Raw genomic sequence first — 18,753 nt, 5'->3', positions numbered from 1 at the left:
TGGCCCAGGGGCCACAGGGATTCGACCTGTAAGTAAGTAACAGCCCAGCAGGGAGAGGAGTCGCTTCTGTTTTGGCAAGGACAGGTGATCCAGTCTTAATTATACATTAAGAATTTTCTCAAGAAACACGTTATGTCCCTAATTCACCACATACCTTTAGAAACTAAACGCCATAGCAAGAGAGAATTAAGGTAACCTCTGTCAACCTGTATAGTTTTATCTGACGGGCAAGAAGAAAGATAAAACATGCATTCAGAAGCAGAATTTGTGAGAGGGAGGAGGTGACAAGTCTATATTCCTGGTCACCTTCGCATAGCACCTCTGCTTCCTTATCTGTGTCATCCTAAGAGGAGGACAATTCGGTGAGGAAGCTGCCCTCAGAGGAAGGAGAGCGCTGGGCTATCACCCTGGTGCAGGCCTGAAACACGGTTCCAGTGGCAGAGGCGTGAGGACTGAGTCTTGAAACCTAGTTGCAGAATCCATACTGAGGCCCGAACGCCCAGCTAAGTGGGCAGGATTTGTTAGACGACCGAACTACTTCCGTGTTAGTGATGCCCACGTGCCGTGTAAAATGAATAGAATGAGAAGAGCAGAGGATGGGTGCCGGAGCCTTGAGAACACTAACATTTGAGGGGTCGGCAGAGGTGGGATGGGACATGAAGGAGGTGAGAGAAGTGGCCAGAAAAAAGGTTCTCGGAGTTCCGGGACAATGTGATGTCCCATTAATTCAACCAATATTTGTGGCGTCCCTACCTTGTGCTGGGCACAGTTCTAAGGGCTCAGGATCCAGAAGTGAACAAACTGATAAAATCCCTGCCCCAAGCAGCTCTAGTCGACTGGGGTCATCAGGTAATTTCCAAAAAAAAAAACAACAACAAAAAAAGCGAAGTCCTCATGTGTGTTAGATGATGGTGCGTCATCTGGAGAAAAACATGCAAGGGATGGAATCCTCAGGAAATGGGACAGAGATTGTTGAGTGTTGGATTCTATGTAGTGTATTCTGAGAAAAAGTTCAAAGGAAGGCGATCAGCAAACTTGACAGGGACCGATTTAGTGAAATGATGGGAACAGGACACAGACTGGATGGCGGAGTAACCGTGAAAGAAGGGAGAAGAGATCCAGAAAGCAGTCTGTCTCCACGTGGAAGGGGAGGACCCACACAGTGCCTAGAGGAAGCTACCTATCCGGGATTAATGTATTTAACCGGGAGACGAGGACGTTTCTTGTTTACAGGTTGACAAGAAGAGAGCGAACAGCGAGGGTGTCTGAGGATCTCCCGGGTCTGACAGTCCCACCTCTGAAGGAGGCTCTACTCGGTAATAATCGTCTCGATGAAAGGGACGTTTCACGACACCAAGAGACTCGGATGTCCCTTTAGACTATGAAGCGCTAAGCAACACACTCATAAGCCGTGCGTGGACGGTGCCCCTGCCCCAGCCTTGCCCTGGACCCTGGCCCTGCTCTGCTGCCAGGGCTGGTCCCTGCAGGAGCCCGAGGCCCCTGAAGCCCCGAGCATTCACCCCTGTGCCCCCAGCGGCCCGTGTGGGCTCCACTAAGCCTCCTTCCCTGCTGCTCCAGGGGGCAAGTGCTGACCCGGGGGCCAGGGGGTGAACCCCGAGCCGCGCAGAGCCCCCACCCCGGCTCCGACTGAGAGGCTGGCTGCAGCAGGGGGTACCGGGGGGTGGCCCATGACCAGTCTGGTCTGCAGGCTGGCTCTCCCACACGTCCTTACATTTTCCACTCTCAGTTCACAGACCTGGTTTGGGAGCCACTTCCGTCGGTCCTGCCTTCCAGGAAGTACGTCAGCACCTCGCCCTTGCCCTGGACGCCGACTTTCCCACGGCACACAAAGTGGTACGTGCCCCGCCGCAGCAGCCGGTGAACTTCCTCAGTCACCTGCAGGAGAGACATGCGGGCATCACTCTTGGTCAAAGGGGAGCCCATGGAGGGGTCCCTCCTCCACCTGCACAGCCCACCCTGATCACCCAGGCCCGGCCTCCCTGGCTCGGCCTGCAAGCCAGGTCCTCTGGCTCCTCCTGTGGTGACTCTGGTCGCCCTGTGAGAAGAACATGATCCCACAAACAGAGCAGGGGACTCCGAGGGAACTAAGCGGCCCTAGACAAACAGGTGAGGACAGTGGTCCCCACGGATGATGGGTGGGCTGGACAGGGCCTACACAGACCTGGTCCCAGGGTGTGAGCTCCACGGTCACCCCAGGCTCCAGGCACACCTGCAGACATCGAGCTCCAGTTGTGGACACACAGTGGCAGGCCCGGCTCCCCGCAGGGCTCCCGGCACCGGCAGGAACCTCGGACAACCTCGAGGGTCGGGGACTGGCAGGAAGGGGCCGGCACCAGGCTCGCATCCCTGTGGCCGGCACAGAGCCCTCAGGGCCCAGCTGGGGTGCACAGGCTCCTGGCTCCTGGGGCCTCCGTGGGCCCAAAAGCGGGGGCCACCAGCGCAGACAGGGCGGTAGGCACATTCCCCTCCCTAGTGACAGCGGGGACGTGACTTCACTCCCCCAATTCTTGGGTTCCCAGAATTGGGAATCTAGCTAAACAACAGTTTAGCTGGAAGAATTCCCGCCTCACACAGTTAAAAACAACATGAAATCCTGCACCCCAATGTTCATAGCAGCACTATTGACAATAGCCAAAACATGGAAACAGCCTAAATGTCCATCAACAGGTGACTGGATAAAGAAGATGTGGTATATTTATACAATGGAATACTACTCAGCCATGAAAACCGACAACATAACGCCATTTGCAGCAACATGGATGCTCCTAGAGAATGTCATTCTAAGTGAAGTAAGCCAGAAAGAGAAAGAGAAATACCATATGAGATCGCTCATATGTGGAATCTAAAAAACAAAAACAAAAACAAACAAACAAATAAAAACAAAGCATAAATCCAGGACAGAAATAGACTCACGGACAGAGGATACAGACTTGTGGTTACCAGGGGGGTAGAGGGTGGGAAGGGATAGACTGGGATTTCAAAATTGTAGAACAGATAAACAAGATTACACTGCATAGCACAGGGAAATATACACAAAATCTTATGATAAATCACAGAGAAAAAAATGTGACAATGAGTGTGTATGTGTCCATGAATGACTGAAAAATTGTGCTGAACACTGGAATTTGACACAACATTGTAAAATGATTATAAGTCAATAAAAAATGTTAAACAAAACAAAACAAAACAACATGAAATAGGAGAAAGCTCTTTCTAGCAAGGTTATTTAAGCAGAAGAGGACACGATTCCTTGGGTCCTCCTCGCCTTACACTGAAGGAGACCACCTCGCTCCCCTCCCCTGGGTGCTGCTCTGAAACCCCCCACACCCTCCCCCTCTCATGCCATCTCCCATCTCTGGGATCTTTAGTTACAGCAACTCGGCCCATCCAGGGCCCAGGGTCTCAGGTCCCCAGGGTGTCAGTCCCTGGCAGAGCTGGGCAGAGGACCGTTCTTCTCCCCTGCCCGATGGGCTGGAACCTGGCCTTCTTCCCGCGCGGCCCTCGCACTCACTAACCATCGGCCTGCTTCTGGCACGCACGCCGTCTAATCCCTCTCTGGACAGTCAGCGCCCCACACGAGGGGTCTGGTCTGTCTCAGCACGTCTCCCCAGGGCTCCTGGCATTCATGAGTGCTTGTCGAATACAAGAAGGCAGGCAGGCAGGCAGGCAACCGAGGCCCGCGGGAAACCTACCCAGGGAAGCTCAGAAAGGAAGCATAACCACGGACTATCAGGACCTGCCCAGCTCCCAGGATGGTGAAATCTGCGGATGGCTCTAAATGTGCTGGGAAGGGGCCCCTCGGGAGAACCAAAGCTGGCTGAACCAGTGTAGACAGGAGGGCTGGAAGCGTGTCTGCCAGACCGATAGAAGGAGGCCCAGGGCGCTGTCACTGCCCTTAATTAACTACCTCTGCCAGTTTCTGCAGCTGCTCGTTGGTGAGGCGCAGGCTGGTGCTGGCATGGAGGGGCTGGGGGCTGCCTGGGGTCTGGAGGAAGTCGCCTGGGGAGGAACAGGATGCCGCCATCCACCCACCCGGACGGAGAAGGGTAGGTGGATGCCTGGGGCCTGGACCCTCGCCAGACTGACTCCATCTCTCGGCCTTGGGAGCTGGGCAGGTGGTCCCCCCCCCCAACGCCTTGTAAACGAGAAGGACGCTGTCCACTGACAACAAGAGTAACTCGGTCAGCCTGACGGTGGCTACGACAGTCACAAAGAATCAAATGGCCAAGAAAAAGTGGAGAGTGCTTAAACTCCCCAGGGTGCTGGCTGCTGGGTGGCCCCAAAGCTGCCAAAGGCCCCGGTCTAAAGCCACACAAGGGTGAGGGCCTCACTCAGTTCCCCGGCAGGGCTCACTGAGCGTGCCCCAAAGTCCTTCATGGAACTGAGCCCGAGACTGGCTGCTTACCCGGGGAGACACCGAGGTCACCAAGGCCACCACTCAGACGTGGCCTCTAAGACGCAAGGTGGCAAAATGGATCGTGATCAAAGGCTCCATTTTGCTCTTTCCTCTCACAGCTGAACCCACAACTCATCTGTTCAAAGAGACCTGTGCTCCCGACACCCCGACGCCCTGCTCGAGCCCCCGGATGCACACGGACAAAACCTCTGAGTCTGCTCCTGACCCTGAGCTTTTCCTCTCACTGTTTTCACTTGTTTTATGAAGAACGAGCGGCAATAAAGCATCCAAAACGTTGTGCAAGGAAATGCTGGAGGTGAGGATGACCCACCACCACACACAGCAAAGCCGAGGTTTGACGGCAGGCGGGGACGGGCCGGGGGGTCCTCCCGGGCCGCCTGGGAGCTCGGGCTGCATGCCGCCCCTGTGTCCCCCTCAGCCTCGAGATGCCAGCCAGGAAGTCCCAGGCTGAGAATCAGGGCTGTGCGTGACGTTACCGGGGCGGGTCCTGGTGAGTGTCCAGGTCAGGGGCTCAGAGACACGAGGTCCCCAGGAGGCCACGAGGGCATCCCCTAGAATGTCCGATTCTTAGCCGTCTGCATGAGGCTCCCTGTGTCTCAGCAGCGTCGCGCTGGAACTCTCCCCAGAGTTCCCTGTGAGGCCCGGCCGGCAGGGGAGGACCCGTCCCACAGCCATGTCGACTTCACGCTGCATGAGAACACGTGCTGGGCCCCCTGGAGGCATGTCCAGGGAAGCATCTGCTCGGTCCCCAAGCGGATGGCCGAGGTGGAATCTGGGCATCATCGTGGTCAACCTTCCCTTGGCTGGCTTACTCCTTGGAAAATGGGGCCCCCGAGATGTCCCTGGGACTGTAGTCTGCACAGAACCCCCATCTGCCTCTCCTGGGACGGCAGACACGGGGTGGGCGGTGTCCTTGTTTGGACTTTTGACCCAGAAGAAAGAAGGCTCCCGCCGGAGGGCTGAAGAATGAGACCGTGGGCAGGCGACAGCTAATTGGACAGTATGTTCAGGAAAAAAGACACCTCTTTACAAAACTTGAACATTAAAATCTGAGTCTTTTGTTCACTTCTTCCAGGGAAGAACCAAAGGCTTAGTTTGGGCCAGCAAAGGGAAGGGCATCTCTCCTAGACTGTGACCACGAACCCCTTAAAGAACCACACAGCAGTGGAGCGTAAGTGCTTCTCCCTTCAAACAGGAGGAGGAGCGTGATGGGCTGGGAGCACCTTCTGCGCAGAGGGCGGTCACGCGGCCGGGCCGGGGGGTGGGGGTGGGGGTGGGGACCGCTGGTCTTACCCAGGCTGACAGACGTCAGCAGAGCCCCGCTCCTGTCCTGCCCTGTCCCAAGTGCATGGGTGCTGACACTCAAGCCAAATGGAGGAAGGCGCGGGGCCGGGTCTGCAAAGACCCTGCGTGATGCTGGTGCTCCCGGGAGGTCCACGCAGAGGGACCTTGGAGCCAAGACGCAGCGCTGCCCTGTGGGAGTCCAGACACGGACTTCGCCAGGCAGCAGCTGAGGGAGGCTGGATGCTGTTGGGGAGGCCACACCACGGTAACTGGCCCTCACCGGAGGCTGAGGGAACAGGGGCGGCTCTGAGCAGAGGAGTGGCCGACTCACACCTGACTCCAGACACTTAGACATGTGATGTCGGCTCTGGACGTGGCCGGGCTGGAGAGTGGGTGGGCTTCCCACCAGGTCTGCCCTGGGACATGACCAGCTCTTAGGGAAGGCTGTGAGGAACAGGGGTGAAAGATCCTGTTAGGGAAGGAACACAGTGTCCTGGGATCGACGGCATTAGGACAACGTGCGTGCTCTTGACACCACTGAGCTGGGCACTTAAAAATGGCTAAGACGGTCAATTTTACATTATGTGTGTTTCACCACCTTAAGAGAAGCTTAAGGAAAAGAACGCAGAGGTACAGAGATCTCACCTATGTTCTGAGAGCAGGAGAGCGCCGTGAGGATTTTGACCCGTTTGCCTTTTAAGCTGATGAATCCGAAGGACCCACCAAGGCACCTGACCGACAGCTAGTGCCCCAAAATGCCAGCTGGGGCCACCGGAACCGAACAGGCACGAGGTGGGAGAGCCCCACGCTTACAACCTTCTCGTTGGAACCACATCCTGCAGGGGGCTGCACCCCAGTGTCTTTGTCAAAACCTGGGATGAATGCACATCTCACAGGGCCTGCAGAGGACCCAGTGTGACTCTGATACAGCAAAAGCCCAGTGCTAACTGGTGACAGCCACTGGGCGCAGTCCTCTGACGCCGCCCTGAGGCCAGGCCGCAGCGGGAAGGCAGCAGCCCTGCTCGCCAAGTGCCACGCTCTCTGCCCTGCCCCCCGGGGTCCCCAGAGGACAGCCACAGCCACACACAGGGGACAGGCTCCCTCCCTCTGAGGCTCCCAGAGGCCTGCAGTGTCCAAGCCTCAGCTGACTCACACTTGCTCATTTGTTCTAAAGGAAATTAGGAGAGTGGGTCCACACTCCCTCCTACCCGTAAAGAGCAGGCGCCACTGTCCTCGACACCTTCAGATGGCTCCCTGCCCAGGGTCACCTGCTGCTTCCCAAGTCAGGTGGCCACACAGCACTCTGCCCTTCGAACGGCGAGGCAGCCCCTTCCCTTCTAAGGAGTCGTCACGCACTGCCCCCAAACATCCCAGTCACTCATCACCCCGACTCTCCCCATGGCCACGTCGGGGCCAACCCCCAAGGCCGCAGACACATCGAGCCCCCATCAGCGTGCCTGCCTGCAGCTTCGCGTCCCCACCCAGAAGAGGCAGACGAGGAAGGGAGGATGCAGGCTGCAGGGCTAGGTGGCCGGCCCCTGCCTCACCCTTGCCTCTCCTGCCTCCGTCTCCTGCCTGCAGGATGGGCACCTGCACCTTGGGGATTCTGAATGCACTGACCTGGATCCTGCCCGGGACCCCGTTGCCGTCCATCCACTGGCCACGTTGACTGTGTTTCCCCAGAATGTCGTACTGCAGCCTGCAAGCCCCAGTCACTCCGGCCACCGCGGGGCCCATGTTGATGCCTGGAAAACAGCCCCGGTGTGGTGTTAGTGGGGAGGCTCTGGAGGGGAGGAGCTGGCCCTTGTGGGGTCATGGATTCCTGGGGCCACCAAGTGCAACCCCCCTCCCTGAAGCAGGGACCCCACAGCATGGCTGAGCGGCTGCTCCCAGCCCCTGCTTGCACCCCACACCCCCAGGAAGCAGTCCTGATCCCGAGAAAAAGTCCCATTTCCTGGAACAGCATCCTCAGACCGAGTCTCACCGCTAAGAAGGCTGACCTTTCGGTCTGTAGAGCCACAGTGTGTGTCCCCCCACCCCCACCCCAGCTCCTCCTTCCAGAAAGGACAGCAGCTCCTGACTGCTTCCCTGGGTGGGATCCCTCAGCTCCTTCGGGACTGGGGCCCGGAATGAAGTATTTCAAGATGCTCTGAAGGAGAGCGGAGCCCCCCTTCTCTTTCTGCGATTCGGGGTCCTAACGGCCTGGGGAGCGACACAGGCCCGGGTGCCCCAGCTGTGTCTGCGCCGACACCAGGTCGCATCTACTGATTCTGTCCTCACGTGTCAATTTTTCTGAGCTCAGCCAAGTGTCTTAATAACATTTCAGACACTCGCCCGGTCAATCCCCCGAAGCCTGGGCAGGGGGTGCTGGCGTCTGCGGGAGAAGGTGGGGGAAGCGGGCAGAGCTGGACGGTGAGTTGGGAGAGCTCGGCCTTGGGCCAGGCAGATGTGGGACCTCGGGGAAGAGTCCCCAAAGGGCCCACTTCACAGACGGCTGGGGCGACGCAGAGAGCCCCCCTCTACCACCCCGGAAGCGTCAGCCCACGTGAACGAGTCGGAGCCAGGATCCAGCCTCGTGGGACCAGCCGTCCGGGCACAGAGAGGGCCAATCAGCCAGCAGATTCTCAGTAACAGGGTAAGAAATAGAATTTCCATGACGGGCCCTTGGATCTGTCCCCTCTCACGTCAGTACATCTGTTAATCCGAGCCCGCAGCCCCGGAGAACTGACCACTGAGGGGGGGGGGGGTGAGGCACAGAGGGCGGCCTGCCCCCACCTCCAGCCCATCCCTCAGGCCAGGCACCAGCTCTAAGTCAGCGCTTCTGCTTAAGCGCGTCAGAACCCCGCCCACTCGGAGGGACACCTGCTGCCCCCTCACACTCAAACCCAGCTCTCGCTCCTGCTCTTAAGGCCACTAGACGTTTCAACTGCAAAACGGCCAGACATGTCCAGTTTAACTAACTCTATCACGGACTAGCAAGAAAAGGAGAGAGAGAGAGAGAAAGGAGAACAAGAAAGAGACCATAAATCTGCAGGGAGGAGGGTACATAATAGCTCAGTGGTAGAGCACGTGCTTAGCACGCAGGAGGCCCTGGCTTCGGTCCTCAGTGCTCCCATTAAAAAAGTAAATAAATCAACCTAATTACCTCCCCCACTCGAAATTAAATCGAAACACCTGTAACAGCTAAGACACAATGTTTTTAAAAAATCATAAATCTCCAGTTTAACTACATCCTTGACTAGTAAGAATTTTTGTGGGAAACTATCTTCTTGCCAAAAAAAAAGGAGGGGGCGGAATTTAAGAGTTAAAAAATAATCTAACAGTTTTATAAAAGCTAGAAAGGAGCTTAGACCCCCGATGGTCCCCCACCTCACTCCCAGGTGAGGGGAAGGGACCCCAGGAGGACCAAGGGCCCGGCTTGAGTCTGCACAGCCGGGCTCTGCGCAGGGAAACGGGGCGCCCTCCTCCAGCCGCGTGTGGACTCAGACGTGCACGTGAAAGCCTCTGAGACAATCAAGATTTCTCACGTGCCTTGTGAGCTGGACAATCACTCTTTCGGTCCTAAGTCACCGATACCCAGCTCTGAGGCTCACCCGGCTGTCCCTGTGTCCCACGCACTCCTCTGGGTGGCTCCACCCGCCTCCCTGAGACAAGGGAGCCTGGAACGGCCTCCTAGGCAGAGGGCCGTGGCCACCAGCTCCCGGGCCGGGTGCGGGAAGGGTGCGCTGGCCCGAGTGACGGGACGGCCTGCGGCCACGTACCTGCACGGAGCACGAAGTCGTCGCAGGACCGGTAGTCGATCTCGTCCGGGACGCCGAGCGCCTCCACGGGGAAGGCTGCCAACGCGCCGAGGCGGGAGGAGACGCACGGCCTGACCTGGATGTGAGCACACGCGGGTTATTACAGTTGAGGGGCGCGAGGGCAGAGGCAGCAGGGACGCTCAGCCAGTGACCTGCAGGGGGCCAAGCGGCACCCCTGGTGAGCTCGCGATTTGATCTCCACATCAACAATGCAGCAGCCGGGCTGCTTGAGTTCAATCTACAGGTCAAGCAGGGAATAACTGACGTCTTGATGATGTCCTTCTAGGCAGAAACGCGGACTGTATTTCCACTTAGCTAGACCTTCTTTGACTTCTCTCATCAGAGCTTTCTCGCTTTCCTCATAGAGATACTACCTGTATCTTGAAAACCTGTACCCGGTATTTAAGTGTGGGGGTGTGTGCTAACACAAAGGGTATTGTATTTTCAGATTTCACTTGTTCACTGCTGGTGTATTTTAAAAAATCGTTTTTTCTATATAAATAATCGTACTACCTAAGGACAAGGACAGTTTTATCTCATCCTTCTCTGTCTATACACCTTTATTTCCTTTTCCTGTCTCACTGCTCTAGCCAGGTCTTCCAGTGTGACTGGCAAACAGGAGCGGTGAGAGGAGAGGGGCTTCCTTGTCGCGCTCCTATCTCGGGGGAAGGCATCAGTTCCTCCGCATCGTGTCTGCGGGCACGCTACAGGGGGATTTGGTAGATACTCTTTATCAAGTTGAGGAAGTTCCCTTCTATTCGTAGTTTGCTGAGGAAGTTTTCTTTAAATCAGGAATGGGTGTTATATGCTGTCAAATAAATGGTTTGCATCAATTGATATGATCATGTGATTTCTCTTTTTTTATCCTGTTGATATGGTGAGTTTTCTTAATTAATTTTGAAATGCTGAGCCAGCCTTGCGTATCTGGAATAAATTCAACACTCATTTGTGGCGCTTAGTTCTTCTCATACCTTGCTGAATTCAATTGTCTAATTAATATTTGGTGAGAATTTATGCATCTATATTCAAAAGGAATACTGGCCCGTAATTTTCCTTTCTTGTAATTTCTTAATCTGGTTTGCTATTGTGGCAATGCGCTAATGTGGTAATGCTGGACTCACAGAATGCGGTGGGAAGCATTGCTTCTACTTCTATATCCTGGAGGAGATTACAGGGAACTGGTATGACTTCTTTATGAAACGTCTGACAGAATTCACCCGTGAACCCAGCTACACCCAGCACTTTCTGTTTTGGAAGGTTATTAATTATTGATTCAATTTATTTAACAATAGACACACAAGGAGGGGGCCTGGAGCATCTAGGACGACGCGAGGTCGTTCAGCTCCCAGGTGAGAGCAGAGCCCCCTGTTGGGGGGTGGCACCAGGGAGGGACATGCTGCTCTGGCAAGACAAACCTCTCTGGACACCCCCAGGCCCAGCAGGTTGAAAGATGAGCCTGGAAGCTACTTCAGGCCACAGCTGGGCAAGCTGAGCCTTGGTGTTTGTGCCTTTAGGACCTAGAAACCCAACCTGAGACTCTCTTATTTTTGAGACGGCTTTTCCAAGCCCTGCGCTGTGCTGCTGGGGTGGTTTTCGAGCTTCACCTCTAGGTCGTGGCCCCAGACTGCACTGAACATGGAGAAGAGGATGAACCACCAGCCCTGCGGCCAGGCGGGCAGGGCCAGGCCAGGCCGCCCACACAAACTCAGCCAGGACGGGACACCACCCAGAACGTGAAGGTCTTGAAACAGCGCTTTCCCCCTTGAGTGTGGTTTCCTGAAGCCCCATCTCCCGCCTTGTGGGGATGGTGAACGTTATGCTCTCTTCCAGGATCAAAGGGGAGGACACGGTGGTTCTGGGCACCTGTCAACCCCACATCCCAGGAGCCTCTGATGGCCCGGCCTCTGCCCTGCGCCTGGGGGTGGGCAGAGGGGCCTCCCCTCCTTGGTGCAGCTGAGGGCTTGGAAAAGGCTACCCCGTGCGGTATGAGGCAGAGGGGAGGGTCCCTCTGGACTGGACCTCCAGCTGCAGCCCTGCAGCCCCTCCCAGAGCAGCTCGGCTTGGAGGAGCACCCTGCTGGGTCTCAGGGCCCGGGAAGCACTGCCACGCAGGCCGCACACTCACCGCGTTCCGGGGGTTGGCCATGAGGCAGTGCAGGGCGACGTGGGCCGGCAGGAGGTTGAAGAGGACCCTCCTGTTGTCCGGCTTCACCCTCTCCGTGTCGTCCCGCTCCTCCTCTGCCTGGGGATGACAGGATGCTCCGTTGGTCACTCGCCCACCCTTCCAGCATCCTTCACTCGCTCGACAACCCGCCACCTGACAAGATCCTCTCCTGGACCAGACTCTGAACTGTCTTCCCAACTGGGCCCTGACTTTGCGGCGTCCCTCTTCATTTCCGCATTGTCCAGTTTTAGCAAGAACCCCGCTGAGCCAGCTCACCCAGACACCCCATCCCTGACATCCGATCACCCTGGACATCTGATCGGGTTCCTCACCTCCCACCCTCCCCAGGTGACGTCCGATCACCCAGGCCTGTCCTCAGCATGAATCCTGTTACATCAGCTCAATCAGAAACCCCTGCCCCCTGATCTCTACTCTTCATCACTTTACAGCCACTGCCCCCACCCTGCCCCTCGGCTGTACAAGCCCACCTGCCCTTGCTGTACTTGGGGTGCAGCCTCGTCCCTCTCCCCCACTGCGAGGCCCCCCCGCAGGGGTCCCTATGCCTAACACCACCCACACGGCTGGCTGCTGGCGTCTAGCCGGAAGCCCCCACGTGACACCCTTCCCAAGGGACTCCCTTGCCGACCCCCGTGGAAGCAGAGGGGCTCCTCTTGCCTGCGCAGCCCAGACGTAGTCCGGCCGCAGCTTGACGTCCACGTGCCAGGCGTCAGGGCCAGCGCACGTGAGAACAGCAGGATGGCCAGGATCGGCTCCAAGCTGCCCCTTGGGGAAGAGAAGGAGGAGAACCCCATTCAGTGCCAAGAACACAAGACCCATCCACCGAGGGCCCCACAGGTGCGACACCCCCAGAGGCGCCTGGGACTGACCCGGGCTGAGAGCCACATCTCACCGAGAAACCCAAGGACCTGCTGGAACTGGCACCCAAGTGGACGAGGGGAGAAGCCCTGGCACGAACGAGCTTCTAGTCAGCAGACCACAGCACAGGGCATCACGGATGGGTATCTGCGACGCCTGCCCGTGGGATGCCCGGCAGCAGCAGCGTACCTGCCCCACGGTCCTCGCGTACCCGCTGAGGTCCAGGACGTGGTGACGCCACAAGCGGGGATCATTTGGGGCAAAGAGGAGACCCGCAGGGATATGGCCAGCAGGAGGGCGCCCATGAGGCCTCAGAGCAGGGTATGGGGCACAGCTTGCAGGGCAGGGCGGGCAGGGCGGGCAGCACTAGGGCCCGGCCCTCAGACGACAGGACCGCCAGGGACCCGTTGGGGCTGGAGCTCCCGGCCCAGAGCAGGCAGCCCACCTGGAGGGGGATGGAGGGGCCCCACTCAGAGCACACAGCACCCCCTCCTCCCCGGCATTCTCTGGCCCCCTGCCCCACCCACTCCCCCAGTGCCACCGGCCAGGCCTTGGGTACTCCTGCCCAGTCCTGGCCCTTCGAGGCTCCTCACTACCAGAAGCGGAGCCCCAGGACCTGGGCTGGAGGACACGAGACCCCTACCGTCCTCCTAAACCCCTCAGCTCCATCCTGTTCCCCCCCCCACCCCCTCCTTCCTGTTTCACTGCCCCAGCTTCTGTCCTTGGCACGCCACAAAGGGCCGATCACACCTCCTCCACTGGCCGATGTCCCCCTCACCCTGGCTTCCTGGGACACCCCAGGCCCACTTCTGACCCCCCTTGTTTCCCTCCCCATCCTAGGGGCGGGCCCTCCAGTGCGGCTCCCGGCGGCTGCCCCTCATCCCTGTCCCTCACGGCCCTTGCCACGCCCAGCCCCTGCAGACACGCTCACCACATATCCTGGGGCCACGGAGTAGATACAGACCACTGTGAAGATACACGAGATGGCGCCGATCGGGATCATCGAGCACTCTGGAAAACACCGAGCAATAAAGCACTATTGAAAACCAAGTCTCTTTTACAGTCATTTGTGGCCACAGTAGGTGATTCACACTCTAGAACGGCCAGAACCATCTGAATGCGGCTAGAGTCTCACCCATAATTCATCCTCCACACACATTTCCTGGCTCTTTTCATATCATTCATCTCCCAGGTGAAAAAACTGCCAAAATTAAAAAACTGAAAACTGACATCTCTAAATTAAAACAGCAACACTTCCCGCCATCTGCCCTGCCCTATGACGTTGACTGGCACCGAAATTCACTGAATAGATTAACTTGACGTTTTCAGAATATTGCGCCCTTCTGTCTCAGCAATGGTAAAAAATTTCCTTTACTTGTTTCTTCTTTTTTATGCTCTATGTTTCGTCCCTTTCTTCACACAGGCTTTACACGATGTTTGTAAAGTTACTAGAAATTTCATTTTCAGCTTCTTTAAATGCATTTCTACAATACTCAACAAATGATTTCATGGATAAAGTCAGAAGGTTTTAGAATCACACTTCTGAAATTAGAACGAAAACAAAACTTGAGACCACGGGACCACAGAGGAAGCGCGGACCAGCGAGGGTGCCCTGGGCCGCGTACTCGCGTATCCCTCTAACCCTCCCACCCTGTGAGGTCGGGGCCATTACGGTCCCCGCTCTACAGCCGAGGAACCGGGGCCCAGACACCACCAGCCAACCGCACGCACTCTGCAGACCAGGACGCAGCGGGCTGTTCAGCTCACGCCCCACGCTGACACAGGTACACACACACACACAGAGCAAACAGCGGCACGACGGCTAATTTGTCATAACACCAAAGAAAGACGGCCGGTCGGATGCAAACAACAGAAAACGCCCCTAGAACAGGACACACAGTCAGTCAAAGGCGGCCCTCTGGGGTGTCAGCTGTTGGAACGTCCTCAAAGCTCCTGTCACTGTCTCAGAAAGCGACTCTGCAGCCGTGGCCAGGCTGGGCGTCCCGGACCCCACGTCTGGAGGGCAGTTCACAGCCGGAGCTGAATTTCACGAAGGACCCCACGAGGCAGGGGGACGCAGGGCAAATCTGGAGTGAGAGCCTGTGCTCTGCAGGGAAAGAAGCCGTGGAGGGTGCCGTGACCGGGACACGAACCAGGAAAACCGCAGCTGCTCCAAATGGTCGGTGGGAAGCAGGGTGGCCGCTGAGTGACGAACCTCCCCGACGTGCCCGAGCCCTGTGGCTGTGGAGTTCAGTCGAGGCGAACGCGACAGCTACACAACCACATCCTCCGCTCAGCCGGCTGTGCTCCTGGCTTATTCTCAGGGCTCCTGCCCTGTGAGTTAGGGGCCAGGAGGAGGCATGGCCTGGCTCCCTTGACTGCCCGCTGCTGCTCCCATGGGAGGGGAGGGGGCGGGGAGGGGCACTCAAAGGCTTCCAACCAGGCGACAAATTAAGAACCATGTTATAAGCCACACTCACACAGACACACACAACTGAAACAGGCTTCCAGGGAACCCTGATGACGGTCAATAGAGTGACATTTTCATTCATTCCTATTCCATCCCCTTTGTTAACAGCGCGCACACACACACACACACACACACACACACACACACACACACACACAAATAAATAAAGGAAAAAATAAACAAATTAACAAAAAAGATTACACAGACCCTAGTAAGCTGCAATTTCATGTTTAAAAAATACTGCCATGATTATGCTAAATAAATGAACTCAGTCCCACACAGATACACCGTGGGAGCCACTGGGGCTGAGGTAGGACATGATGTAACACGAGGACCAGGACCGGGGACTTGCAGGGGCTGCCAGGAGCTCTTGGGTTTGTCTTTAGGGTCACTGCCCTCTGCCAAGGCTCCCTCTCTCTCTCCCCAAAGAGGAAAAACCTAGAGGTTTTCTAACTTTGCAGTCAGTGTCCATCCATCAGCCATGTCTAGTTGACCTCACCAGCGCTGCAAACCCCCTCCCTGCCTTCCTCACCCGCTGCAGGCGGCTCTTGGGGGCTGGGGGGGCTGGGGGCGCTCTTCCTCCCTGAAGCCAGCCCTGCGAGGGCAGCAGGTGTAATAGGAAAGAGCAAATCTGACTGCAAACTAGACCTGATCCTTTCGCTTTAACCCTGTGTTGTTTCCTAGGCCTAGTCTTGCTGTTTCTGCACCGTTTGAAGCACAATGTTGCCTTTAGCCTGAAATATACAGCAGAGCCTACTCTCAAGGCTCTGACCTTTAAGGATATTAACACTTTCCCATTCATGTAAAGGCAACACCTTGCAGAACAGAACATGACATCTGCTTTCTTAGAGGCTTTATAGGGGCACCATGACCTCACCCATGCGGACAGCTGCAAGAACAGCAAATTCCTGCACCAAGAACTTTGCAGCAACCAACCACGCCCCCTCCCCCGTTTGGGGTAAAAGGCGCCCGTATTCTGACTTGGAGAAGATGGTTCTGCAGGACACTATTCTGCCATCTTTCTCAGTCAGCCGGCTCTCCGGACAAAGTCACTCTTCTTTGCCCTAACACTTCATCCCCCGGTTTCCTGGCCTGCCACGTGGCGAGCAGAATGAGCTTGGGACTTGGTAACACAGGGAGGCGAGGAAGCCCACGTTAGGACTCTCACCCTCCTGAGCGATCCCCTCTGCCTCGGCTCAGAAGACCACGAAGGGGTTACTGGGATGGTGGATGGAAAAATGAGGCTGAAATACGACCATCAGCGCCAGGCCCGCGTGGGAAAGGTGACAGGGGCGCTGTACGAGGCACACCCAGCCTCCTTCCCAGTCACGTCATGCTCACGTTCCCCAGGGACCAGGGAGGCCTGGACCCCCCCCCCCCAGACAGCAAAGCGCATCTGAACCCGCAGGTGCCCAGGGACTGGTCCAGTGTGCACCCCTCTGGCTCCCTCCTCACTGTTCCTCTTACCCCTGCCCCCCCCCCCGCCTGCTCAGCCTCGGCCCCTCCACGTGCCCACCCAAGGCCAGCACCACTGCAGGAACACGTCTGGCCGGTGAGCTCTGCCCCTTTCCAGCCGTCACCACGGACTCTCCAGCCCCGTAGAGCGCCTCCTCTGGTCACGGCATCCTGGCCTCCAGGACTGACAGGGATCCCGCCCCTGGGTTTCACCAGCTTCCCCTCTTGTTCCAACAATGTTCAGTTGAGCCTGTGGTGGCCCAGGCCCTGCTCCTAGTACACGATGAATATCAGCTCCAATACCCATCCTTTCGTGGACGGAGACACGAAGGCCCTGGAGCTGGCAGCCTCTAGTGATGATGGAGCCAGTTGGGCCGGTGAAGGCCCCAGGTGGTCCCAGAGCTGCCACACCAACCCTGATGCCCTGGCTGTGGCCACTTCTACGTCACGGAGGAAAGCCCTCTGTTGACGCCTAGGCTTCCTCAGGGATGCACGACTGCGATGGACCCCAACCCAGCCGCGTGCGCGGCCGCGCCCACTGGCAGCTGCCTCCCTCGGTACACACTGGGCCTCTGCTGGACAGATCTGTCCCACCTGCCGGCCCCCATCCTCCCCAGTCGGATCCTGCTGACCACGCCCCCTCCTGTCGCCTGGCCCCACAGTCCTCTGCGCAAGCCCCGGGGCGACCTCAGGGCCCTGCTGTCACGGCCAGGGCCTGGGGAGGGCAGTGTGTGAGCACGTGGGTCGGCCCCTGAACAGGCACGCGCTGGCTGGCCGGGGGAACCGCAGCCGCCTGCCCTCGGGACCGTGCGCCCAGCCCGAGCTGCCTCCTGCCCGGCAGCCCGGAGGGGGGACCCGCTGCAGTGCCGAGAATCCCACCCTGAGAAAAGTGCTCGGGCGACGAGGGAGGGCGAGGAGGGGGGCAGTGGACGTTGGGAAAGAAAGGGGCCAGCCCGGGCCCCCTCCACCAGGAGAGCCGTTTGTCCACCGGGCACACGGGTTCCCAGCACCGGGGACGAGCGTGACAGGACTTAGAAGCCAGCGTCTACGTGCGACGCCTTCGCTTGGAAGTAGGCGCGTAAAGCCGTCTTACCTGAAGCGGGAAACTGCAGCTGACCGGGCCCGATGCCGCCCCGTCTGTGAAGTCAGAGAGCTGGACTGCGGCTGTTTATTCCAGTGGCGTTTTCTTCTCGACTTAAATCAAGAGGGTACCTGAGAATAAGAAAGACTTTAAATAAATAAACCTCGGTTCAATCTTCTCGAGAAGCAGCTGCTTTCGACCGTCGTACACAGATCACCCTTGGTCTGTCAGACGTGACAACTGAGGATCCAGAGGGGAAATGGGACGTTTGAACAGGAAGGCTCAGGACGTGCGGCAGGTGTGCGGGACGGGGACAGGGCCCTCTCCCAGGAGCCCCGGGCAGAACAGGGCCACGGGCTCTACCCTGGCTCCTACGCCAACGAAGAGTCCTCGAGAGCGTGGAGGCCCCCGTCTACGGCACGGTCCCACGACAGGCCACACCCTCGTTTCGGAGAGAACAGTGTCACCCCTCGTGCTCATTTACTGAGTCTCCATCCACACCCACCCCTGTGTCTACGGGGCCCGCTCCCAGAACTCCAAACGGCACCCCGCACAGGATGGGGCCTAATGGGCTTGTACCCCGTGGACGACTCTTTTTTCACCTGCCAGGAAGGTGAGGGACAAACTGCCTCCACCTGGCCTGCCAGGAGGGCAGGCAGAGGCCGAGCACTTACCTGTTCAGGTGACAGGCAGGCGCAAGACACGCACACAGGTACCCGGGCCAGGTGATGAGCAGGCACAGGGCACAGGACACCAGGAAGCAGACGCAGAACCCCAGCAGGAGCAGGACGGCCTCACCCCTAGGACGGACGACACACAGTCCCTGCAGGCTGGGCCAGGTGAGGTGTGCCCAGCGGATGCCCGGGGCCCCTCCCTCCCTCCCCTGCCCCACCCGGGTCCCAGCCCCCGGGAAGCAGCAGTGCTCTCTGGGGAGCTGCCCGTGCTGGTCCTCTTCTAGCAGAGGAGCCCTTCCCGCGTCCGCCCTCACTTCCCCGCCGCCCCAGGGTCTCTCTAGCCCTGGGAGCGCCCGAGAGCTGCTCTCCTCGTGCAGGAAGCGTGACGCTTGCACGGACTTGGCTGCCGGGTACCGCCCTCTTCCTGGGCCTCACCTGGAAAGGGTTTTTCCAGAAAAACTTGGATCCCTATGAGCCCTGCATATGGCCACTGAGTGTCCACAGTGTCTGGG

The 18,753-nt window shown here is 57.7% G+C and overlaps 2 protein-coding genes across 4 annotated transcripts in view; both read right to left on the bottom strand.

The window, feature by feature from the left end:
* LOC140694583 (adenylate cyclase type 1-like) overlaps positions 1 to 13,558 on the bottom strand; it is a 20,967-nt gene extending 7,409 nt beyond the window's left edge. Inside the window, exons 1-7 of one of the 2 annotated variants that reach the window (XM_072957744.1) lie at positions 13,493 to 13,558; positions 12,596 to 13,006; positions 12,361 to 12,468; positions 11,647 to 11,763; positions 9,484 to 9,598; positions 7,343 to 7,467; positions 1,757 to 1,896 (exon numbers count right to left, since the gene is read on the bottom strand). In XM_072957744.1, the coding sequence (XP_072813845.1) occupies positions 1,757 to 1,896; positions 7,343 to 7,467; positions 9,484 to 9,598; positions 11,647 to 11,667 (401 nt within the window). In that variant the 5' untranslated portion in view covers positions 11,668 to 11,763; positions 12,361 to 12,468; positions 12,596 to 13,006; positions 13,493 to 13,558. The remainder of the gene's footprint in view (positions 1 to 1,756; positions 1,897 to 7,342; positions 7,468 to 9,483; positions 9,599 to 11,646; positions 11,764 to 12,360; positions 12,469 to 12,595; positions 13,007 to 13,492) is intronic. The other variant, XM_072957745.1, reaches the window with a different exon arrangement.
* LOC140694586 (adenylate cyclase type 1-like) overlaps positions 13,556 to 18,753 on the bottom strand; it is a 20,969-nt gene continuing 15,771 nt past the window's right edge. For both annotated transcript variants that reach the window (XM_072957751.1, XM_072957752.1), the window contains exons 8-10: positions 18,242 to 18,367; positions 17,580 to 17,698; positions 13,556 to 13,572 (exon numbers count right to left, since the gene is read on the bottom strand). In XM_072957751.1, the coding sequence (XP_072813852.1) occupies positions 17,632 to 17,698; positions 18,242 to 18,367 (193 nt within the window). In that variant the 3' untranslated portion in view covers positions 13,556 to 13,572; positions 17,580 to 17,631. The remainder of the gene's footprint in view (positions 13,573 to 17,579; positions 17,699 to 18,241; positions 18,368 to 18,753) is intronic.

This window comes from Vicugna pacos, unplaced genomic scaffold (assembly GCF_048564905.1).
Source record: "Vicugna pacos unplaced genomic scaffold, VicPac4 scaffold_56, whole genome shotgun sequence".
In the NCBI taxonomy this organism is placed as follows: Eukaryota; Metazoa; Chordata; class Mammalia; order Artiodactyla; family Camelidae; genus Vicugna; species Vicugna pacos.
This window is presented reverse-complemented; position numbering and strand designations above follow the sequence as displayed.